Here is a 26,936-nt window from a genome sequence, read left to right on the forward strand (position 1 = left end):
TAATTTGTACGAAATATGCATAATGACCCTTTTGACTTTAAATTTGAAAACAAGTAATGAGAGCAATTTCTTCGATAATAAAGCTATTATTATTTCCTGTTAAAATTCTATCTAAATTATTCCTAACATTGTATCGTTAGTCGTTACTTAAAATTCAAACGTTCAAATACAAAATTCCAAGGTTAAAATGCAAACATTAAAATGCAACTGCTGTAATCTGTATTTAAATATTTCTATTAAAATTAATGTGTATCCAAAATAAAACTTAGAATACTGAATGCAATATCATTAAAACATATTTAATTGTATTACAAGTAGAAGTATCACAAAACATAATTTTAGAATCATTTTCTAATAAAAATCATTTTTATCTTTGCTACTGCCTTATTCTATCGTATCGTATTTATACAAATTTATTCAAACATTGTTTAAACACTTAACAGTATCGTGTGAAAGACGTGGTACGTCGATGTTATTGATTTATCGTTTATTTCAAGATAATAAATCTTCCTTGTTCAATGATCAATTGCTAGTAACTATCTATCAAACATCTCGCAAAATAAAATTAGTTGTACCTTACACGTGCATTAATATATCAAAAGATACGTGCGATTTGCACAATTTCGAGCGCTTAGCCAAACCGTGAAATGGCTCGACGTGTGAGCGATCATGTTGTTGCTTACGGCATTCACTATTGGAACTTCGTAAGCCAAGGGTTAATAGATTCTTTCCATTGAATTTCATATTTTTCGATTATGAAAAGAATTTATATTAATCGTAAATTTTTCACCATAACATAGAATGTTGTAAATAATGAAACAAATCGAATAAGAAATCTTTCTATCTCTTTCTCGATACTTGGTCCTCGAAATCTGATAATTGAGTTGAATTACGGTATACACATGTTGAATTATCCTCACGTAACGTAAAACCCCATGACGTGCTGACGGTACGCCACATCCACTCCGACGCCGCACACAACTGAAACAGAAAAATATTACGGATCAACAGGAATGGTTGAGAATTCCACTATCTCAGTAATGAATTTTGTCTTAATTGGATATTCGATGATACATTTATCGAACGAGTGTTTTTTTACATTTTTTTCGCAGGCCGTAGCAGGCAAAATGGGATACGTTTTATGGAAATGCAAAACACCGCGGGGACAAGATAATAAAACAACCCCATGTGAGCGGAACGTGTTACGGCAGAAACGATTTATCGCGTATTATCCGTGTAAGATTAATTACAGATTAAAAAAGCGAGTCTATTCGCGAATTCGTCAAAACTTTATGGAACAGTTTATATTTATGACAATATTTTAATCGCTTTGTCCTCTTTCTTTAAAAGGTGGAAGCTGGTTATTATAAATTTTTCTTTATCAAAATCCACATAGTTAAGTAGTATAAATGTATCTTTTTAAAAAATACATACATATCTAGAAAATTTGATTATGAATTCTCACAATCAATGTTTCGCATTTTACAGTATTGTATAATATTTAGAAGCATAGATTTTTTACACTGGTATAATTATAGAATTTAGTTAATTTTTACATTAAAAGGTAACACTATACATAGTTCCCTTAGATTAAAGATTTTGTCACTCGTACTACTTTCCCCCTGAGCTCATTAATTACTTTCCTTAGTTTATCAATTACATTATGATCAAAACATTTATATAAATTTTATAACATGCAATGTACCTATATATATGCACGATATATGTAGGAATGATAGAGCGGATGACTATTACGGAAAGTTGTACTGTTACTTTATTGAAACATGACTCATTTTCTAAATAAAAATCTAAGGTAGAACAAATTTTAAGGAGGATTCGGTAAAGCGTTTTCATTATTTTCTAAATAGCGTATCATTTGTTTGTCCTTCGGTTTTCAATCGTTATATGGTAACATTTATTTTAAATATCCTCTATATTACGCAATGTGTGTAGTTAAAATATTATGACAATGAGGATTTTTCTCGGTAAAAGCTGAAAAGCTAAAGGGGAACAACTTGAATAATCTAAGAGAAATCGTGCCGCTAATGTTCGCGGTAGAAACATTAAAAAATTGTTAAATATTTGTTATAAAATTGTGAATATTATATATTAATATATTGTAATTGAGAAGAATTTTCGTGATATTTAAAAGTATGTATATCTTAATTTCTTTCAAAATTTTCTGCGTCAGTTTAATTCCGAATTTCTTAATTATTTAGGGACATTGTTTATGCTGTTCGAAGAATTGAAGATGCATTATGTACACCTCTATAGCACGCGTTTTAAGTATAGAAAAGTAGCCAATTCAAGAGAGAATTAGAGAAATAATATTGAGTATTGTCATATGTATAGTGCATGTACTTGAGTAAAAAATTCAAAGAGACAAAATTAATTAGTAAGGTAAAATTGTATTAGAAGACAGACAAAAAGCGATCTTTATATTTAAATTCAATTATACGTTTCATACTCGTTTAAGTTAATGTTACAAAATTCATCAATTCTCTTAAGTCTTGTCTTGTCTTAATTAATCCTAAAATTTAAGAGAAAATTTGTGCGAGGTATGAAAAGGATAATTAAATTTATATACGTAGTTGTTATTTTATCTGTATTTAATTACGGTTTTTGGAAACAATATTCTACGATATTCTACGATATATTACGCAAACATATTCTACGATAGAGCAAACTCATCGTCTAACTCATAAAATCAGCCAAGATTTAGAAAAGAAAAAATATTGCTCTGCGGTATTCCTGGACATTTAGCAGGCGTTCGATAAAGCGTGGCATCAAGGACTTTTGTTCAAACTAAAGAAAATCCTACCACACACCTACCACTCCATCTTAAAATCATATCTAACCAATAGGCCATTCATGATTAAATACTTAGACGCTATAACTGCAACATTCCCAATAGAAGCTGGCATACGCCAAGGCAGTGTCCTCGGACCTCTGCTGTTCACCATTTACAGTGCCGATTTATCAACCTTAACAGAGATAACCGCAGCGACATTTGCTGATGATACAGCTTCATTAGCATCCCAGTCAGACCCGATAATTGCGTGATCCTCAACTCTCCAGTGAGGTCTCGACTCTATGGAAAAATGATTCCACAAGTGGTAGTTCAAAATAAATGAAAATAAGTCCATATAACTCTCACGCTGCGAAAACAATCCTGCCCACAGGTGACCATAAATAATATTCCAATTCCAAACAAAGCAATTCTAAACAAGATATCTGGGCATGATTCTGAACAGAAGAATCGTAGATAAATCTAAAGAACTGAAAACAAAACTAAAAAAATTCTACTGACTCATTGGCAGACGCTCCAACTTAAACATGCAGAGTAAAATAACGTTATATACAGCCATATTAAAACCTGTTTGGACCTATGGGATCCAACTGTGGGGAGCAGCGAATGATTCCAATCAAAAACTCTAAGATTCTTAATAGATGCACCTTGGTTTGTTACCAACGAAACAACACATCGCGACCTTAAGATACCCACAGTTAAAGAAGAAATATCCAAGTTCAGAAACAGATATAATATAAGAGTTAACAACCACCGAAACCAATTAGTTACCCAATTACTTGACACGACGGATCAGATCCGCAGTCTAAAAAGACAATAATATCCTTTAGATTGAAGCATTAGATTCAACTAGAATCAAACATATTATATTATAAACTCTTATAATCTAAGTTACAGTACCACGCCAAAATAATTTACTTATAATTCTCAATGAGAATTGATTGTAAATAGTCTACCAAATAAAAAAAAAAGAACAAAAGTAACTTTTGCTCAAGAATGTTTCAGGTACTTTCGGTAGTTCTAAAGATATCATATCAAAGATATCAATAAAATTTTCAAGCATAATTTAAACCTTTAAACTTGCGTTTCGTCCACTAAATGAGTTACAATTTCCCAGAATTATGTTTTCTACACTGAATGCATTCTAAATCTTGTAAAATTTTTACTAAATGATTTATACAGCGAGTCCTAGTATTTATCCTTGAATAAAACTTTGCCGATTGTCATAAAAAACAAAAGATTAAGTATAAGTTGAAAATGTTTGACATAATAAGATTCTTGTAATACTTCATTTTATACAATTTATTATTTATATGTCCTTTAGAACATTGTTAAATATAAAGGTTGAACCATGAAACGTGATCAGTTTAGATTTCGTTCTTGGTGGGCCGACCGAAAAATTTTTTGTCTGCTATAACGTGATTCAAAAATTTACCAAAAACTTTGTGCTTCAGATGAAAAAGATATTTGTTATGCTAATTACAGAATTCATCTCAATATCCGTTAAGAAGTAGGTGTACAAAATTATTATATGACAGAATAAAAATAGTAATTAAAATTATCATATCATCTTAAAGCATTCTTTGAACCATGTTATATTTTATTTTTATTTTGTTACATAAATGATCCTAGAATATTTTATCCATTTGCATATCTAATATTTATTTGTTATTTCGCACATAATTTCAAAATGTTTCTCGAACAAATCAGCATTCATCTTCTGATATCAAAATATAAATAGAAATATTTCACAATATTTCTTAGGATAATAAATATCTTGCTGAAAATCATGATCAAATCGTATTTATTATTTCTAATTATAATATTGTTCTACAACATTTCATTTTATGAAAATAATAAAAATATTTCAATTATTTTTTATTTCTACTTAATAATTTATTTTTCTTTTTCTAAATATTTTCCAATGTATTTTATACAACAATTTACAATTGCGTTCCTTCATTTTTCAATTCCTTATACGATATATCTTCATAAACAATAATTTTCTTAATTAAAAAACGAAACGAAAAAGGAAAGGAAGAAATAGAATTTGCTTCAGTAAGCATTCTTTGAGGTAAAAAATCAACGACGGTAAGCAATTTCGATGTTATATTAGCATATCTAACTCTTACATTACCTTGTGTAACAGTCTCTTAAATATTCATTAAGAAAACAAAATAGGACAAGAATACGAATCGTTCGTAACGATTTATTAAACATTTACAACAGGAAGCTAACCTCGTCCAAGATCTCTATGTGGATATACTTGAACCTTCGCCGTTCCAGTGCAATTACGTAACTACAAATTTGCAAATTTTGAAATAAAAGTTTTTAATCTCAAACATATCTAATTTTTATACTTTTATAAGTTTCATAATTTTCTGAACATCCTTGGCTACCAGATATTATTGATGTTATATGTAGATTAATTTCCTTCCTTCCTGGCAAATACCACCAGACGACACCAACTAATACGGCAGCGCAGTGGTTTTTTACAAGTTTCTTCCGCGAAATTTAAATAAGAAGAAAATACAGCAGTATCCCAGCAGCGACATTCACAGCCAGCAGCTACAATTATCACGGACAACACTTACACGTCAATCGAATTATAAGTTTTACCGAATGAAATTGGTTTTCTTCGTCGTTTGAAAAATCACTTGTTCGCTAGGATGACGATATGTGTTTATTCGAGCTATCGCGGGGAGACGCGGTCGTTAGAATACGCGTCAACGGGAGTCGTAAATTCCCGTTACGATTAGAATAATCGACACCACGAATAGTTCGATCCCCGTATTTCGGTTAGGATAATCGGGGTGGTTAATGCGGTATAACACTGGGAGTCAGAGTTATAATAATGTATATTTCCAACACTTTATACAATCACACAAAGTAGTAACGCCGTTGATTAAGATACAGATAACGAGAGAAGGGTTAGTCTTGGATGAGAGAAGGAGAGCTTTAGGCGCTCTAGGCCCTTGAGAGTTATAGGAACTGTCGGAGTTCTGGATAAGTGAGAGCCTTAGAAGACTCTAGGCCGTGTAGGCACCTTGATGAATGATAAAGGAACTCAGAAAGATACAGGAACGGTGAGAGTTATAGGGATTGTGGGAACTCTAAACACCGTGAGAGACGATCAAACTCTGAAGCTTATTCTAATGTGAATATGGAGGAAAGCTAGGTATGGGTGTGCCCTTTGAACGAAGAACGCGGATTCGTTGCTTACATTTTTAGTTAGTAAAGTGAGGGAAATAATCCGCGATGTCGATTGGTTGGGACCAATGTTAGGAAGGAAGAGAGGAGGAAGAAACCTCCTACCAACTTGGGTCCTATTGTTTACAGGGAAACTCAGATTTTTCGTTAGGTATATCTCCGCTTTCTTCGTAATTCTTAAGAGCACATAATAAACCCAAGGATCCTTCTAAAAAACCAGCTGAAAACACTTCTGGAATTAGAAAGTCCTTTCTGGCAAACAGATTGACTTAAACCATGTGTGCGAACAATGCAGTTAGAATTTCGACTTTATGGTGGGTCCTTAGGCCTGTGGAGGGTTCGAAGGACGGCACGTAGACCGTTGGCTGTCACGCCGCGCGGGATGGAATGCAGATGTGTTGTGCGGCGTAACAATATGTATGTATATACATTTACATATAAACTATAGTTTAAAAATGTTTGGACACTCTGCTGCTTATCTTTAGGGGGATGTATATAATTCAAGCAGAAAATTACGAATAAAAGAATAATCTTATTTTTTATGATTATTGTAGTTGCATATAGTAAATAAATATATATAAAAATCATACTTATGTTTGTTTTGTTTGACACTGTACATGTAAATATATCTACGGCCGATTCTATCTTAAAGTAAACTAGCTATAAAGATCGAAAACGTTAGAGAATGAAAAAAATCAGAGGTATTAAAAAATATCATGACATCAAATTCGCGTTCATTCAATAACAGTGTTTACAGCTGTGACTTATCTAATCCAAACCAACACCGAAAGTAGCCAGTTGTATTTTTCCTTATGCATTGAGCTTATTTATCCCTCAGTCGTATAGTTCATTCATACTCACATTATTGAATTACATTACACTGAATAATAAGTCTTTCAATAGTAAAGAACTATTATACATATAATATAGGAACTTGCATCTTTCAAACGTATGATTTTCCAAAGCTAAGATTTTATGTTTTAGATCCATCTCATTCCATGATATCCATCAAATTTCGTCTGTATCAGCTACCGGTGCCTTTTGAAAATATAGCAAAATTATCTTATTTGTTTAAAATGTTGTATATCTTCAGTTGTTATCAAATTATAAAACTGAGAGCCAAATAAAGAATATTGCTCTAAACTGACATGAGAACTATTAATATCATTTGAACTAGTGATTTAAAAATAGATGGGTAGTTAATTAATATGACCATAGAAAAATAAGTACATACGATGCGAAAGCAGGTATCATAAAATTACTGACGAATTCTCACGTTTTTATTCCTTCTATTGTTAAGTTTTTTAATAAATAATTTAAGTTCTGTATTTCTCACTGCGTAAAAAGGTATATAGTAAATACTACTTCTATCTACTAATTTGCTGTTAATTGATACGTTTTAATAAAATTCGTAAAATTTACGATCGAAACTTTTCCTTAGATGGAAAAGTGACTCGATCCTTTCAACGACTGATTGCATAAAGAGAGACTGTTCGTGACTATAAATTACAACTCGAATAATCATAAAGGAATATGCATAATGCCAGCGTGTATGGAACAAGTCTAAGTAATCAGTTTAACGCGATGGATCTTATGACTGAATAGTGGCTGCTTTTGGGATGTCTCGAAATTTCAGGAAACTACTACTCGTTTCAAGATGCTCTTTATCGAAAAGGCTAGGATAAAGGGTTGAGTAAGGACGTACTCGTGTAGGTACGTTGTTTGCTTACGTGATTAATAACGCCCTGAGATTATGAAAATTAATTTTGTTGCTTTAATGCATGTTTTAGTCGAGTATGAATCACATGTATCGTCTTGCAAGATAAGTTGTTGCTTAACTTATTAAAATTGTGGACAAGATGATGTTTCTATTGGTATAAGTATTCTTAAAGTAAATAAAAGTATAAGAACTGTGCAATCGTATCTGTTACTGTTATATATGTATATATGTTACATTTTTGTTATGAACGTGACATAATTCAAGAAAGCTCGTGGAGTATCGTTCATCTTAACGTGTTAGAGGAAGTGATTTCGTATTTCGGTAATGTTCGTAAGTGATGTCATCTGTATATGTAAGTACGTGACGTAACGAACATCTATTGTTTTCTTTTGTAGCACTGATCTTTATCTCGCACGGGGCTAACGTAATGCGACTAATAAAATAAAACATTTAGTAGAATTCCTCTCTTTTTTCAATCTGTTTTCCGGTTTTTTGGAGAATAAATAACCTTTAACTAAACCAGACCCGTTTACCTACGAATCGAGACAAATCGAGCGAATTATCCTACAAAACGAATATATTCTTCACGTTGCCGACAATATGTTCTTTTATAACAGAGGGTAATGTTCTCAACTACAATTATTCTGCAATAGTTAATTTCGGTATCGGTCATGCCTAATACCCAGTGGCCCTCGATCCTTTTGTTATAGTTATATTTCGATTTTCCAAATTTTGCTTTGTCAATCTTAAATAATGTAAAAGTAATAACATTCAGATGGAAAAATAATACAAAAATATATATGAATATCGAACTGTTACACGAGCTAATTTTGATTATCCTACCTGGATGCATAAAAAATGGCTCGTTATCCTGGACTTATACCAACAATAGTGAAATCACGTTGCTACGGAATCACGGCAGTTATTGTAAATAAGAAAGCAGAAGGTTTTTGCAATATATAGTTGCACAGCTCATGTACAGTATCTTCTCACGAGGAATCCCTCGCAAAGCAATATATCGATCTTAAAAAATTAAATATTTTCTTTAATTATTGAAATTACGAAAATGAGTCGAAAACTTATTGGATTGCTTTATTCAAAGGCAATCGAATTTCGTCAAAAAAGGAATCAGTTGTTATCGCAAGCTGCCTACATTTGCCCTGGTCAATGTTACAGCTAAAACGCAATCTTAGCTTGTCTAGAATCGCTATAATCGAAGATACTGAGAACAATAGTCAACGTCCCATGGTATGTTAGAAACGAGGATATACACAAAGACTTAAAAATACCAACGGTCAAAGAAGAAATCGGCAGGTACGCAGAAAAATACAAGAAAAGAACGGCAACACATTCAAACCAAGTTTCCTGTTGAGTGCCGAAGCGTGCAGACGTGTGTCTAGTGCTCTGTGACGCCGTGATCTAGTGTCGCTCATCCGTTGATAGTGAATTGAAACAGATATAATTCAAGTGTTTCCTATCTTATTAGTGAAAAAATTCCAACGCTCCTAATCTCTACCCGAATCATAGCCTCATAGCCTCATAGCCTCTCGACTAGTTATTCAACTTGAATTAACTAGCTCGATGATGATCCAAGAATCGCGACCAGGCTCGCTTGAGCAAAACCTTAATTGCACCGCGCTACCTCCTCCGTGGCTAAAGAGCATTATATCCCTCTGTACTATTGACAACAAAAACATTAAAAAACGTAAACTGGAAACAACTGAAACAAATGCAAATCAGAACGAACAGCCAATAAGCTGTGTAACCACGTAAAATAGACACTCAATACTAGAATCCACAAATGACACCATGGACGTTGCAGATTCACCAACTAACCAACATATGCAAAAAAAATTCCCCTCCCCCACCTATATTCGTTGACGATGTCATCGATATACAAACAATGGTAAAGTCCATTGGGGAAGAAATCAACAAAGAGGAATAGAAATTAAAAATAAACAATAACCAAGTCAAAATTCTGCCGGCTAACCCGGACTCATATAGAAAGATAACAAAATAATTAAAAACCTTGAATGCTAATTTTCACACCTACCAACTTAAACAGGAAAGACCTTTTCGAGTGGTACTACGCAACATCCACCACTCGGCCAACTTAGACGAACTGAAATTCGAACTTCTTAAACTTGGTCATGAAGTAATTAACATCAGCAACATTAGACATAGGATCTCTAAAAACCTGCTATCCCTATTCTTCATCGACTTAAAACAAAAATCAAATAACAAACAAATCTATAACATAAATCGATTAATGAACTCGGCAGTAAAAATCGAACCTCCTTTAACAAGAAAGGAGATAGTAAAATGCAAAAGGTGCGAAAGTGTTAGCGTTGTTGAGAGATTGAGTGGTTAGCGTTGCCGAGTTGCGTGAGTTACTAGCGTAGCTGAGAGATTGAGTTGTTGGCGTTGTTTAGTTGCGAGAGTGGTCGAATTAGAATAAGATTGTTACATTTAGTTCCAAATTAAACAATCATCGTTTTCTGTCTAATTAATATATGTATCACTAATTTATTGTAAATAAATTGCAAATTATAAATAGTATTAGGAAAAAATTTATACCTAAATTTCCACGATACTACAATACGTAATGGAATTCCAAACATTTTGGAATTACTGTGATAAAGAAAGCTTAATTTTGTATTGATGAAAAATGCCAAAAGACTAATTTTTATCTGGATATTTTAATTTCTTAATATAATTATTGTTTGCATCGATCCGTGAATTTTATTAATTATTCAAATTTTTCAAAAATATTCTTCCTCAATCTTTATAACGGTTGCAAACATAAAAATACTATTTATATTGCATTCATTAAACATTAAAAAATATTTCTTTACAGAAAAAACAATACTTACAATTGAAAAGGAAACGTAAGAGAATGTCAATAAAAAACTAACAGTGCAAGATTTGTGAGTTATATTTGCTTTAAACTAATACAAATGGTAAAATATCGTATACGATACGTATAACATAATATGCGCATATTTGATATGAATTTGAAACGTTTCATTGTGTATTTTTGATATTCTTAGTTTTCAAATGTCAGGCATACTAAGAGAAATAATAAACAAGTAGGATTTCAGTTACATCTGTGTGGTGAAAATTAAATTTCAAAAGCCGGTGAAAAGTTAATTTAGAAGTTCAATACAAGGACTTCGAAACGGTTTCGAAAGTTTTATTAAGTTTCGGCGAGGAATTTAACTTATACACCCTAGGGATGAACGCCATATGTAAATAAACCGTAATCGTCGAGTACGTGTACAACTTACACAGCTATCGATTGACACTCTCGGAATAACTTTTTCGTCCTGAATACATTAACGCAATTAATACTACATAACATACTAAATGTCAGAAGCATATGTGCCTTCTGATCTTGACTCGAAGAGTAATTGAAATTACGGTTAAATAACGAAGAAAAGTGTCGAATACGATAAATGCAATTTTAATTAATTCTTCGATTATTTATTTTAATTATTTGTTGAAAAGATTCATCTTAAAATTTGGTGAATTATTTATATTATTATTGGACACTCGTGATTGACAGTTTCACTGACTAAAGCGCAGAGTTATAAGATTCTGCAATTAAGACAAACATAAACATAAATAATAAACATGCTTCAAAAGCATTCTATGACTTACATATACAATATTACAAAATTAATACTCATTTAATTTTTAGTAATTAATACTTTATTAGTATAATAATTGATATCATTAATGAATAACGATCATTAATATTGTAGTATCGTGAGGAAAAAACCTGGTTAGAAACAAGGTCGTCTGTCCTTCGGTTATTAGTTTATATAGAAAAAGCCTATGTGACCAAAGTCACCTAGTTCTTGCGGAGCGTTAACAGGATGGGATTAAAGAGAGGAAAAAATAGCGCTAATGGAGGGGGACGATTGGAATTCAAGGAGCGGTTAATCGAGAAGTGGGAGTAGGTCGAGAGGTCAGAGCTAATCGAGGAGTCGAAGAGTAGAGTTGTAGCGTTGTAGAGTTGCGTGATTTACTAGCGTAGCTGAGAGGTTGATTTGTTGGCGTTGTCCAGTTGCGTGAGTGGTCAAGTTAGAGTAAGATTATTACAATTAGTTCCATATTAAACAACCATCGTTTTCTGTCTCATTAATATCTGTATAACTAATTTATTGTAAAATAAATTACAAATAATAAATAGTATCAAAGAAATCGTATGTCTAATATTTCCACGATACTACAATATCATTATAGCATCATAATAATCATTAATATTAATATAATGAAATTATTGTTCTACTGTAACAATAACAAATAATATATGAAAGCAAACACGCTAGATATACAGGGTGATTGGTAACTGGTGGTACAAGCGGAAAGAGGGTGATTCTACGAGACAACGATCTACAGTGAGATCCGTTATAAGGAGACGTGATAAAGTGCGCGCGTACCGAGCGAAAATTCAAAGTCGATTTTCTCGAAAACAAAGCCTCAAACGAAAAATTTTTATTCTATATTTTCGACTTCTTTTTTTGCGTAGAATCACCGCCTTTCCGCTTGTACCACCAGTTACCAACCACCCTGTAAAACTTATATTTATAATGATGTTATATTTAATAAATTTGTTTTTATGTTTTACATCATTTATTGAAACGTTATTCGTTGTTACAGCAGAACTTCACTTATTGAAACGCAATTTGGTTAGCGTTCGACTCATTGAATTCCTGTCGATTGAATTCGATTATCTGAAAATGAACTGTACTATATGAAAGGAAAATCATAGTAGAGAGAATTGGTGAGCTCCTATTCTATATAAATCGATAACCTCGGAATTTTACCATACTAAAAATATACAAAAATTTTCTTTCTTTACAATCACTGACAATTAATATATCTAGCTTTATTACAGGTATAAAGAAATACAATCATACGTCTACAACTATTAATACGTTGAAAAACACGCAAGTTTCACAGGGATGCCCCGTGACGCCACGATGAATTTTTTATTATGCGATACATATAATGTTGAAATATTACCCACAAGAGATGTGTTACGGTGTATAACCATCATTAATGAATTTATTTTTATAATATTACTTTTTGCAATTATCAATTATCTCATATTGTTTCTTCGCATTGCTAAATAATTGTTCTATGTTGTTACGTCCCGGGATCTACCAGAAACCATAATCCGTCCTTCGATCATACTTATACGAATTCCCTTAGACCCATTGTTAGCGGCCTCAGAACGAAGTTTGTTATTAAGGCATCATGCTATTTCTAATACTGCTGATCTTTGCAATGTTATTCTCGCTGAGAAAGAGAACTGCTTTATAGGGAATATCTGCTACTCTGTAAGAAAATACTAAGAAGTGAATTCAAGGCAGTCAAATGCCAAACTCGCGGCGTTTTATTTCGACGTTTGTCCATGTCAATGATTGTACAAAAAATACTGGAAAAAACCAAGCGTCACGGTCGCAAAACGTCGAAGCCTGCTGGCTCACACGCCATTTGTGGCAATCCTCAAACGTTGACGCCTTCTTGTTTCACAGCCGAAGATGACGAAGTCCAGGCAGTCGTCCCAGGTAGCTGCCCCAGGCGTTCGAGATTCATATTTTCACATAACATTTATGGACTTGATAGAAACATTATAACAATCAAAAAAAGAGAGATGAAGGGGTATTAATGGCGGTTCAAACATCTTTAATAGCTGACGTATTGACAGTGAGGAAAATGGTATTGAACAATTGTACGTTAAAGTAAGCCTGTCTGACGTTATTTGCATTATTAGATCTGTATACTTACCCCTCTATTTGATGTTCTCTTCGATGATAGATATTATGTGAAAGTGAGAAAAATTTTGACATTACAACCTAATGCGTATGTTTGTATTTTGGGCGATTATAATCCACCATTTAAGTGGCTTTGTTATCGCGTCCTTTTTTTTTGACAGCTTTGTTTGCACAAATTAAATTTGATGTCCTATGCGTTTATTTTTATCCGCTTAATTTATCTCAGGAAATATGTTTCAGATCGCTTGATCTGTTTTCCACTTACTACAATTCATATGTACACAAAGAGCTTCGGACTCGCTCCTTCCTATTGATGAATATTATTCGCCACTTTTCTTGTAATTAAAATACGATTCGAAAAATCACCCTATATATAAACTGATAACTCGCCTAAACGCTGATAGAAACACTATCTTTAATCACAGACCAATCTGTGTGCTTAAAGTCAAACTTTCGAAATTCGCGTGTTAACGTCCGCCACTACAAAATGCCATTTCAAGGCTCGTCGAAAAGACAGGTTCGTACTCGTTTCCGTTCGCGAAATCGCGTAATCTGTTGCCCAGATACATGCATAGGTCGGTTCCAATGTCCACGAAGAATTTCCGCTCCCATTTCGCGTTTCATGGTAGTAACATAGGCCCAGATGCATTTCCAGCGTCGTTTTGGAAAGTACACAAATTTTAATAAAACATCCTAATTACTGATAATTCCATTATTAGAAATTAACTAAAAATAAGCATAACATTCGAAAAGCTTTTTATATAATTCCACTGAAGCTTTATTTATGACATATTCAAAATAAGAGAATATAAATTTAAACATTACGTTCGTTGAAACTCTACGAATCCGTTTTCTTCTTTTAGTACATTTTTGTACTTACTAATTTAATTTAAATAGTTGATTTAGATAAAGTAGTTGATGCAACATTTAATATGTCATATATTAATTTAAGATAAATTTTTTTAGTCCTCCACAGGAAGATCTAAGTAAACTATAACGAAGTTGGCTTATTCGAATACTATACTGTGTTCAGTAATTAGTATAGCCCCAATAGGTTCACCATCATATCTAATGGTTAAGTAAGATTACCAATTCATTTAGAATTAGTTTTTCATTTGTTCTATAAAGAAAATTTTGAAGTTGTGCTACTTCAAATTGATATTGATATTTACTATTAGAACCTAGTATACTAAAACATATAAAATTGGCATGCACAGAATGTCATTTTTATTACGTAATAATAGTGTAGTAATTTTGTCATATAATAAATAAAATAATTACTGCTATTTTCGCTTAATATCATCAATATTTTACAAGGTTTCCGTTTGCAGTAAATGTATTGGGTCTTCCATATACATTTTTGAATTTGTTTAAAATTTTGCTAATATTATAATAATAGATGTACATGTCTCTCATTCCAGTGTTAACGAAAGTTCAAAAAATTTCAATAATTAAATTTCAATGTTTAAATGTTCTTGCGAGTCACTGTATGTGAACAAAATTAATCCACTTTTAACGATAGCTCATAGTTTTTGTCAAAAAAATGTTTTTCTCGGAAAAACAGTTCAGTTGAAAGAGTAGAGTTACAAACTTTCTTTACTTTGGCGAATTAATTTCATTTTAAATTAACCGAATATTGAAATTAAATACTAAAACATTAAAATTAGATATTATATACGCAGCAGCCCAGGGCCGTAGAAAAAGTTCCAGCGTTGAACCGAAAAAAATTCAAAACTGGGAGAGACACATGTCATTGTGCTCTTCAATACTAACCTTGTTTTGGGTTACAAGGTCCAGAAACAAAAAAATATATGAGTAGATTGTTATTGTCGTTTCCTGTAATCTTCAGCTAGAGCTACACAAGAAGGTTAACTTTTTGTGGTAACGTCTGTCAATATAAACGTATGAACGTGTTTTTGATATTTTTTGATATTGTAGCACTAATAGAGCGACGATCCAAATCGGCATACACTATCTCTGTGCTTATACTTATTTCAATATATTTTGCTATTACGAATTCATGCACTTGTTTCTTTATCAAACAAGCCTACACGTTATTCATCCCATATATATGTATGTCGGAGATGAGAGGACATCGGGGCCTTTCTTTTGGAATTTTTGGGAAGATCCCAATACTTTAGTCTGGACTATTTGTTATAGCTGTACTTAAATAATAAAACTTAGAAATAGTTGTTATGATTCAATTCTATTATGTTTGCCCGAGATTTGTGACGGTGGGCTTGGGCTCGAAGTGACACAACTGGTCGCCGAACGTAACCACGGTCACGGGATGAACGTTTTTATCTAACAGAGAAGTGCCAGTATTATGGGACACACGTTGTATTAACAATCAAACGCCGGACAGGAGCAATGTCAGCTCTACGCGGGTCTGCCTAGCAACGGCGGCTGGAATTTTGTTGGTATCCCCGGCCAATATGCAACCAACAAACACAATCGTAAGGAGAGGAAAATTCCCATCAGTCTTTTATTCTTGCGATCACCTTTGAGAGTTTGCACATCATCTTTACGTGCATTATTATACCGAGCGTCATAGTAAACGTTACTTTGTGCTTCAAAATATATTCTACGTTTAACAGAGAATTACCCCGTTGACCGTGGATTCGTTATTGAACCTAAGAACATTACCACTAACATCTCGAGTGTTTAATCACCACGGTTATTTGTCAAACTTTGTAAAAAAATATAAAAAATATTTATACCAGTAAATATAGTCTCTATCGTACAACAACGATGGCTAGCCCGAATGAAGATTCGTTACACGCCCATGAACTTAACACTTAACCGGACATATATATATATACATATATATTTATATACATATATTTTAAATTGAAAAATAAAATACGCCTATCGTCGAACGTAATCTACGTAACCATCCGGAAAGTAGGATGCAAAGTGGTTTCCGGTATGAATTTTTTATACAGTGCACGTGGTCATGACACTGAAATGAGATTTCCGCTTTAAAAGCCACGTTGACCGGTGGAAAAATTTTGCATTCTGTCCATACCTTTAGCATACAAGTATACCATCAATTGTGAATTTCAAAATTTTCGACTGCCAACTTCGAACGGTCAGAATATATGTGCTGAATCGAGTGTATGATAAAGATTAAAAATTCAACAATTTCATCCGGCAAAATTCGGTGCGAAATAACAAAATTAAACATCTTTCTCATAGAGGTGTAAAAAAGCTTTTAACAAAGAGAAACGATGCAGAATTCCAAATTGAGTTGAGTCAAATTGATTAAAAGTTCGAGATGGATAATGATGATTTTATATCAGACACACTCAATTAAAAGTATTCAATTATTTGAATATTTAATAGTGTGTTTCTATCATATAATTTTTCAATGCAAATTTTAGTTTATTCTTAAACATTATTTGTTCTATTATCGTCGATTCTATTATTAGAATAAAATACATAAGAATACACAAATAAATTGTAATAGTAAAAAATAACATAAATAAATAAATTTGTAATAGTAAAATAAATAAATAGAGAAAAATAGATAAATATTATAGAATAATAAGTATTTGTTAAAAATAGATTTAAAATTATTTTCTACGTTAATGATTTACATATAATTTTATACACAGTATAGTGTAAATCTAACATAATGTGTATACTTCTGTGATCAACTGAAATTATACAGTTTTTAACGAAAGGAAAAAAGGAATTTTATACTTATTTGAAGAAGAATATTATGTGTTTGAAGATGAGCAAACATGGTAAAATATAAAATAGTATCTATATTATACCTATAAAATTGTGAATGAAATATAAAATAGAAGAATATAATGGTAAACGTATAAAATAAATAGAAATATGAATATAAATAATGAATACATGATATTGTATATCATATAATATGGATTAAGAGTGGTAATATTTAACCCCTTAACCTCTGATTTACGTTCGAGAATTTACGTTTGGTCCGATCATCTACTACGGGCTATGCCCGTAGTTGTAGGTTAAGGAGTTAATAACGAAATGAAGGAGGAACGGCAGAAAGAGATAAAAATAAGAATTTAAAAATTACTGTCTTATAGGAAAACGGGAAATGCGAGTTGTCATGTTTTTCACCTATGGTCTTCGATTGATAAAATAATGTAACAATATAACAATATTCGTTATTATTGCTAACAATCGGTTACAGTTAATTAACCATTAATTTGACTATACAGAAATTATTTCGTAAAAATTCTAAGCTCCACTTTCTTTTCAAACCTCTTCTACATTCCTTTCCTTAATAAGTTGTACCTCAAATTTGTCTTACGTTACTTTGGCCGCTTTGTCTCGTTAATTAAATTCGCGTTTTTCAGTTGCAGCTTTGCAGGAAAATGGGTCAACCAGAAAGTAGCCCACCCTAGAAGCAGAAAGGAGACTACCCAGTGTACAAATACATCTAGGTGTGCGTACGAGAATCACGGGCCATTCGAGCAAAATAATGGCGCTAGTGGAAGTGCATCGGCTAATTTACGAGTCGACATGGATGAAAACACGAGCTCTCCATTCTACGTATATAAGTACTTACACTATTCATCGTGGAGAAATGGCGTCAGTGGAATACCTCTACGAGGTAGTTCTTTGAATTCTGAATCGAATTCATTCGTCACACGAGTATACCTAGACTCTAGACTAGAGGAATGTTTTCAAATCTCGTAATTTTTGTGACATACGCTACTGTCTATAAGTATCTCGGATATTTCATACAATTCTATAAGAAGACCGATGTATTTGTTATATTTTCAAAGTTATAATTTACTAACGTTCCTTTACTGTTAACTTTGTACTTTTGGCATAACTAGAATCCAATATGCTGCTCTATCTAAACTAAAACAAGAAATATATCACTCCTTCTATATCACTCACCAATTTTATGCTTATTTATAGCGAATATCTGAATCGTCATATAAAATTTCAAAACTTTCAGAATGTGGCTAAAAAACACATATTTCTATCTACTTTCAATTATTGCTCTTTTATATATATTAATTTATATTTGCTATTATTTTTATTAATATGTACGAACTATACATAAGAAGATTATAGGAAAAGAACACATGATAGGTCAAATTTCTTATTGTCTAAAGGACAGCAGTTTTAAGATTCAGTACATTGTGTATCAGTTCCATATTACCAAAATTATTCTTATATTTGATTCCGAAGTTAAACATGTTTTTTCATTGTCATAAAAATTTTCAAAATATTTCTCGTCATGATATTAAAATATTGCTTGTCTTAATAATGTTACCTTTCATTTTTACAAAACTTAAAACTCGATTTATCAGTTTTTAAGAAATTTATGTATATCTGTAGTATTGTAACGTCAACAAATATCTCCAACCGACTCAGGAAACTTGAACCGCCTTGCACACGACACCGACTCCCAAAACAAAGGAATATGAATTCGGCACGTAGGCATAAGATAAACGAACATCTAAAAGGACTGGGTCTTGATCGAGGCTTCAGTCTTTCAGTAACGGTCTAATCTAACACTTGTAATCTTATTATAGAGTAAAGGTATCTCGAACTCTGGTTCAAGAATCCAACATTTTTTTATTATTATTTTCCTGTCATTTTTACGTGACAGTATCGTGGACGAAAGGCCTAAGAGATATCGGGCGAACTATAAACAATGTCGCGAGAAAGCCGAAGTGCCGACAAGCCCAACAATGTATCGTCGATCCTTCAATCGAAAAAGCTTGCGTGACCCTGGCCAGGAGCGGTTGCGGAACACGTGCGTGGTGGGGCTAAGAAAAAAGACAAAGGGATGCTAAGGGAGAAAGACGAATTCACAGTTAGAGTGTCAGTTGAGAAATCAAAGAGTGTGAATCGAGAAGTCAGAGAGTGCGAATTGCATTGTCGAGATAGTGTTGCTAGTGTTGTCGAGAGAATGTGGTCCGCGTAAAAGAGAGCGTTGAAACCGTAGTGACGAGAGTTGTAAATTAATTGCAGCTGTCTAAATTATAATACGTTAATGTGATTAGTTCACGTTAAACAACCATCGTTTCCTGTTTAATCAACATCTGTTTAATCCATTTATTATGAATAAACTAATTGTAGTAAAGATCTGTGGAGATTAGGTTATGTTAGATAGCGATTTAATAACACGGATGAAAAGTTTCTGTCGCAATCGTCGAGTATATTTGAAATAAATAAATAGACGTACACTGCGTCGTAAATATAACAAATAGTTTGAAATAAATACTTGGTATAATTTGTCGCGAAGATACTCTTTAAGCGCTGTTGATCTCTATCGATACTCTCTTGATACTATTCGCCCGAGATCGCGTCTGTTTATTTATACTGGTCGGGGGAGAATCGGAAAATTCGAATTCGTCCTTACTCGACGGTTGCACGTAGCTGCGACATTGTTTTTCCCGGAGTTTACTTGTTCTTACATTACTTGTATTCTAACGGTCTTGATACTCCGAGACAAAACAACAACATGATTTGAATTGTCCTCAAACTCATGTGCCGCTACAGATCCTACAAATCTAACAGATTATTTTCATGAATCATACAGTGATTTTGAATTAAAAACTGTTCAATTTATTACTACTTCGTTTGGTTCTATTGCTTTCTATTTTATATGAAATAAATTAATTCATTTTTATAAGTGCCTCCTTTATAAATAGGCTATGAATGTTGAAGTAAATTCATATGTGCAATAGAGCTTAAGTATCGTGGAGAAATAAACGACGACTTTATTCTAAATAGAATACATAGAAAAGTTATGTTAAGATTGTGGAAAAGTTCTACGAGTCTCTTTCAAATGTGAATTGAATTCACTCGTCATGGGTGCACCTACGCGACTGCACTCCGTGGCGGAAAATAATTTGCCGCTTTCGTGGTTACGTTCAAACGATATTAAATCGTTCGTCGATCGATGGTCGACCGACTGATTCGACGCTGAACAATTTGAACTTTAACCCTTCCGCTAAGGGCAGCTTCTTCGCCGGCACTCTCGCTAAACGAGCCGCCGCGTCAAAACAGTGCACGGTGCGCGAGAAAAATCTCAGTAGCCGCGTTTACGCCTCACTACAAACCGAGCTACTCTGACGGTGTTTTTCGAAGAAAAAAGCTTTCTTACAGAGAAAACAGAATATTTATAACTTCTTAACACACTCACTTTTAATTAAAATTTGGAAAACAAATAACATTACAGAATATAATAATATGATATGATATAATATAATTGTATGATACTAATAGCTTTCAATAATAGTATTGCGTGTAGTATTTTTTGAAATACTACATGGTGTTACATAAATACTATATGATGTTACACATAGGCTAACATCGTAAATCTGGCGCTGGCATCGCGATTCGCTCCACAGTTACCATCAATCGATTATGATCGATAACACACTTCGGTTTTTTAATAATTTTTTGTGTGCGATGATGACGTTTCGTCTCAACCAATTCTTCATTGTGGAAAGAGGACAACATATATATTGCCCTCTTGTTACACCATCTTATTGTTAATAAAAGGCTTGAGAATGTACAATACTCGTCAATAGGCGGCATCTTACGCAGAGCAACTGTAGTCGCCCGTAGTAGCGAAAAGGTTAAAGCTTCTCGAATAGTCTGTCTTGGTACGTGCAATTAGCTCTGGCTAGAGCCAACTCGTCTCGGTACATCTTGTTCGAGTTCGACCGCGTACAGATTACTTTTGAATTAATTCTTGACTTTGTAGGGTCGATACGGGCAATGGTCTAAGAAGATAGTGGAAAACTGACACTCGAAGTCGTTACTCGAGTGTTGTTCTATTTGTGTACCAATTTCTGTACCAATCTATCGTATTACAAAGGAAAGAATCAGGCAAAATGAAAACGCATTCTGTTGGATATGAAATAATTATATTACTTGCGAAAATAAGTTGTCGATCAATTCATTGATATGAAGTTAAATAAAGGTATTAAAGTTTCTCAAATGTAAAATACTGTAAATATAAAATACATAGAACATTTAAATCGATCTGATACGAAGAAAATTTTTAAATATTTAAATTTTCCTTTATTATCAAGAAGAAAATAGTGAAAAAGTGAATAAATAAAATGTTGTTGGGAAGAAAGTATTTGTTGTTTCTCGAAGCTCATTTTTATTTTGTAATATTTAAGAAAATTTTTCACGTTGTCCATCTCATCTATAAAACTGCTAAAAAATCGATTCTGAACTATTGGTTGACCATTTTATTATCTTGATTTTGTCATTTTATAAAGAATATTGAAATGTTTTGCTGCGGTGATAAAACTCAGCACGATATTGGAAGACAAGTAGGAAAGTTTCCGGGCATTTGTGTCTTTATTTGAATACGAATAACTTGTTCTGTATCTTCCTATGTATTTTTATGTATCTGATGTGCAATATAATGTTTGTACATATGTCTTCTCATGCAGCCAATTGGATACGAAAGATGGGAAAGAAAATAGGATCAATATAAGATCTGGAAAGAAGTAATAAACTACCAGGTATAAAATACTCATTTTCAGAAATACTATGATACTTGTTACACGAACTGTAGTGTGTAGTGTTTTGTAAACGCCTCAATATCAGCTGCAAGCATATGTTATAAAAAAACAGGTTCATATTTAAAATTGTTTGTGTTAATATGACCTTCACAGGACCGTTTCAACGTCGTTGCAAGGTCAAATAGACAAAGGTATAGTATGCCACTTTCGATATCATACCTAAACTTTATATCTGAAACATTTCATTCATTTCGGAATGTTTCAGTATTTCGAGTTAAATCAGTCATACTGCACAAGTTTGAATTAATTATTAACATAATATTTATATCTTTCGTTATAAACATTTCTAATATATCAGAAAAGAAAATTTTAATACGTATACAAAATGTCTATATTCCTTTATTTTTACTTAAAACCTGGTAGACATTTTTTCTTATTAAAGGTTTTTTAATATTGTATTAAAGATACTAACTGTGAGAAATAAAATGTTAATTTTTATGAAATTACAATATTCATAAACCATTACTATGCAAATTCTTATTGGCCTCATCTTTTAAATCCTCACACCACTTTATTTATTACTTTGCATATTCTTTTTTTATCATATTCACCCGATCATCATCATTCATACAAACAAAATAAATAAATGACACTAAACGAACTTATTGCTGGAATTGGCCAAGCTAGATTTAAGCACATACACATTTAATTTTTAAATCTGACCCATCCACGTGCGATTGCCAAAGCATCATGAAACACATTTGCTTAAATTATTCTAAGAATAAGTATATAGAGTTTGGAACTAAATTCCGAATTTCTTCTCCACTGAAACATAATTTTCTACAACATTTAATCTCCATACTATTTTCATCCATTATATACGTAGTCGACGTGACATTAACGCTTTGCTATTCGCATAAATTTGTTAGTAACCTTAACCAGTAACCGAAGTTTTCTGGTAAAAAAATTTCAAGTTCGTGAACTTTAGATATTTTGTGCGTGACGTCAATGTAGTTTCACTGGATACTAACAGTTGTTCTGTACTTGATATCACATTGGTGTCACATTACGTGAAAGTGCTAACATTTATTTAACAAAGCTATTAATATATTCTATCTATGTGATGTAACAATTTACTAAATAAATTAATTATATCTACGCTTATATTATTATTTCAAATTCAAAGAGATATTAATTATAGAATAAAAAGAAAATAGCATAAATATTTCTTACTCAATGCAGAAAACTGTATTTGTACATTTTCTGTAGTAATATTTAGATAAAAATTCTAATAATAATTCTAAATAGGAACATTTAAATAAAGATTTAATTATTATAATTCTTAATAGTAATATCTAAATAAAAATTCTAAATGATAATTTTACATGACAATACAAAACATAAGTTTTCACCATAATTTAAAGAATTTTCATCGAATGAAAGAGAATACTATCCTTTACAAGCTCCTTTCGCGAAACAAGATACTAAGTTAAATTCATTTAAAATGCAAACACGTAAAGTTTCCTCTGTATCTTCTTCCGTGTCTTGTAACAAAGGAAATTTTGCACAAGAACAAATTGTTTCAAGGGTCCGCTGATGTTAAGTAATTAATTAATTTCCAATTGCACTCGATACGTTCGTGTTATTCTCGACCGAATTACTTGATTCCGATAGAGAATCGAAGGAAAAGAGAGAAAGAGAGAAAAAAGGGAAATGGTGAGAAAAAAAAGAACGAGCTTAATCTCTCTTTCGTTGGTAGTGTTTTTCATTCTGAAATTGAGTTCATCGACTCGATGCCATTATCCTCCTCATTACGTACTAATTAAACCCTCTTCATCAGTTCTGACAATGAGAACAAACGCATAAACAGTCTGAAGAATTGTACGAAACGCATGAGAAGATACTAATTCGATCTCGATTCGCGATACCGTTCAACTTTTATTTCCTTGAGTTTTAAAGTATTTTTCAGCAATTGACAGCTGCATGACTTCTTTCAATTGTTAAATAAATATTACTACCTATTTTTAAATGAATATTGCTACTAGATCGAGTGAAGATGTGTAAGTTATTACCGTTCAAGACAATTGAAAAGGTAAGGATCTACGACATTGCTGAGTGAATCCTAGGAGGAGTCTAGGTCCGAGAACTCTTGAAGGGCCAACAGTTTCACAAAGCACTCGGTAAAAGAAGCAAACTTCTATCCTTCGCCCTCATCGTAAGCGATCAACAACCGGGTAGATGCGTGAAATCAATTCTCAAGAGCTTGTCTTCCATCTGACGTAAACTAAAAGTTATGGTCTGGCTGTCGGACATGACAGTCAGTTACATATAGTTAGTCGTAGATTACGGTTCATTTCCATCTTACAAAGATCAACGGTCGTGGTCCAACCGCCGGGCACGACAAAGTCACTTACGCAAAGTCAATAGTAGAATACGTTTCATCTCCGTCTTACGAAGTTCAAGGGTCGCAGTTTGACCGCCGGACACGATATAAAGCCGAGTCGATATTGTGTATGATATTCAGAAAGGACAGCCCCTTAATAGTCACGCATCCAATAAATTCATACAATTCACTATGTAATCAACTGTCTGGTTTACAACTCCTTTCCTCCGTCATTCCACTCACAACCGTGAGCGTTCGGACGTGTACAATTACTATGATTTGTTTTCTTAATGTTTTCATAGTCTAAATGTAATAAAACGATAAAGAATTTATTATCGAGTATCTAGAGTATCTTCGAGTATCTTACGAAGGTCTATCGAGATACGCGACGAGCATTTGCGAGTATTGATTCGGCGATCTTATTTTGCGATTTATACTTCGTACTAACGACTCACGTTACGGCTGTATATTAACACATTGACTGCCATGACACCCATATTCGAGTGTCAGCAAAGTTTGTGGTCAGGCCGCGTAACCCATATTCGGGTGTCGCTTATTTGACTACTTGTCGGGACAATTTGGACAATAAGTTGTTGTTTTCTTCAAATTCTTTTGTGCCTTTGTTCGGTCCATTCAACGTCTTTTATTTGCATAACATAGTTTGCACGCGCGTCTAATGCTTCTTCCGGAATCATTTTTCCGAACGGCGATATTATGCCGATTCCGTTGAAGACAAGGATTTTTTGTATTTTCAGACAACCCTAATAATTTTGCAACTAATGATTGTCTGAATATTCTAATATCTATATTCTTGCTTGTTGCAATTTTGTAAACCATCAAAGTGTTCACAACAGAAATTCCCAGAAGGAGTCGAATGCCAAGTTTTCTGTGCCATTTGATTCCTTTTCTCATTGTGGTGGCATAAGAAACGATTTGGTCGGAATAATCTACACCACACATTCCTTTATTATATTCAACAACAGCTAGTGGTTTTAATGTTGCGAACAAACGAAACGAGAGGTCATTCTTGAGACCATCGCTTGAACGACTCGCATTACTAAAATATCGATGGGAGCACCTGGCAGAGAACGCTTGATACTGCTGCACGCGTGGCCTGACGGAGATTTCTTTGAAAACACGTGTGACAGTCAACGTGTTAATTTATTGTTTTAAATATATTCGACGGTTACATCAACGAGTAATCTCGTCATTAATCCTCACATACCTACGTCCTCTTCACATAAACATCTACAAATTGGTAATGAAGGATTTGGAAAATAAATATTTCTTTATTCTCAACATTTCGTACATTTCTACATATTAGACATAGAAAAATCAATGCCTTCAAGTCATATAGGAAATATGTGAAATTATTAATTGTATTGCTGTATGATAATATTTAAAAGGTATTTATGTATATGCATAATGGTACAAATATAATAATAATATATATAAAATATTTGACGGCCGTCTCTCTCTCTCTCCCTCGGGAAGAGATTATCCCAAATTAGATATGCAAATTAAATCTTACCTTAACTTCTATTTTCTTTGCGCGGTAGTAGAGAATGTGCAAATTTTTGATAAAATTGGTTGATAAATTTATCGGAAATTAGCAACATCTACAAACAAGTAAGCGTGTTCAGAATGCTGAAGCGATGTATATATCATTTGATTTAAAGGATAACAGAATGTACCGATCGCATGCAACAGTACGCTTTAAGTCCCGTAAATAACTTGCAAAACATTAGAAATGAAATGTTGCATAACGCTGTATTGTTTCCCAATGATTTAACATCTCAATTATTCATAAGTATCTTATCGGTTCGTCTATTCGAGGTAACAGAAAAATAGATTACTGGGAAGAACACATCGGTTATAAGAAAAATGATAACAAGTAGATGATATTCGATGTGATGACAAAGGAAAATCAATGCAGACCCAGAAGCAACCACTATTGAGTAACTTTTTCATCGTTAAGACTGTCAGACTCCCGACACCGGATACAAAGCCGATCATTCGGATTGAACGCGATTGCCTTCTGGAAAATAAATGATTCCCCGACTCGGGACAAGGATATTGCATTGTAATGATATTGCATTCGATCTATGGGAATTAGTAGTAACTACTGTTAGGTAACCGTTGCCAACGTGTCTCAATACCAATAGTCAAAGGAGAAATCGGCAGATATGCAAATAAATGCGAGGAAAGAACGGCAACACATCCAAACCAGCTAGCTGCTGAAGCGAGCAAAATTCTCATAAAAAAAGACTAAAGAGAAAACATCTCACTGACTTCACTAAAAAAATAAAATAGACAAACTCGAGGATGGTATCCCGCTGAGAGTAGCCATCCACGTGTTAATTAGCAATAAGGCTAGAAAAATTTAGTAAATGTCCAGCTGGACAAATTGTAAAGTACAAATTAAATAAAAAAAAGAAAAAAAAACAATAGTGGAGTGAAGAAAAGACTTTCCCGAGCTTCCTTGGTAAAAGATAGGGTTAGATCTATGACATAAAGACCACTGGTTTCT

General features: G+C 33.0%; 1 protein-coding gene and 1 long non-coding RNA gene across 9 annotated transcripts in view; one reads left to right on the plus strand and one right to left on the minus strand.

The window, feature by feature from the left end:
- LOC100645124 overlaps positions 1–26,936 on the minus strand; it is a 253,887-nt gene that overhangs the window by 38,571 nt on the left and 188,380 nt on the right. Inside the window, exons 1-3 of one of the 2 annotated variants that reach the window (XM_048407478.1) lie at positions 5,170–5,366; positions 5,048–5,108; positions 921–981 (exon numbers count right to left, since the gene is read on the minus strand). In XM_048407478.1, the coding sequence (XP_048263435.1) occupies positions 921–981; positions 5,048–5,108; positions 5,170–5,184 (137 nt within the window). In that variant the 5' untranslated portion in view covers positions 5,185–5,366. Of the gene's footprint in view, positions 1–920; positions 982–5,047; positions 5,109–5,169; positions 5,367–26,936 lie in introns of those variants that run through there. The other variant, XM_048407477.1, reaches the window with a different exon arrangement.
- On the plus strand, positions 11,579–22,463 carry LOC105665904. Of its 7 annotated transcripts, XR_001098843.3 has the most exons (5): positions 11,583–11,812; positions 12,405–12,528; positions 17,869–21,147; positions 21,249–21,467; positions 21,952–22,463. It is a non-coding gene; the product is annotated as an uncharacterized LOC105665904 (long non-coding RNA). The 7 variants fall into 7 exon arrangements; XR_007224693.1 differs by lacking the exon at positions 21,952–22,463 and having other exon boundaries at positions 11,580–11,830; positions 21,249–21,529; XR_007224691.1 differs by lacking the exon at positions 21,952–22,463 and having other exon boundaries at positions 11,580–11,830; positions 12,408–12,528; positions 21,249–21,529.

This window comes from Bombus terrestris, chromosome 7, assembly GCF_910591885.1.
Source record: "Bombus terrestris chromosome 7, iyBomTerr1.2, whole genome shotgun sequence".
Lineage (NCBI taxonomy): Eukaryota > Metazoa > Arthropoda > Insecta > Hymenoptera > Apidae > Bombus > Bombus terrestris.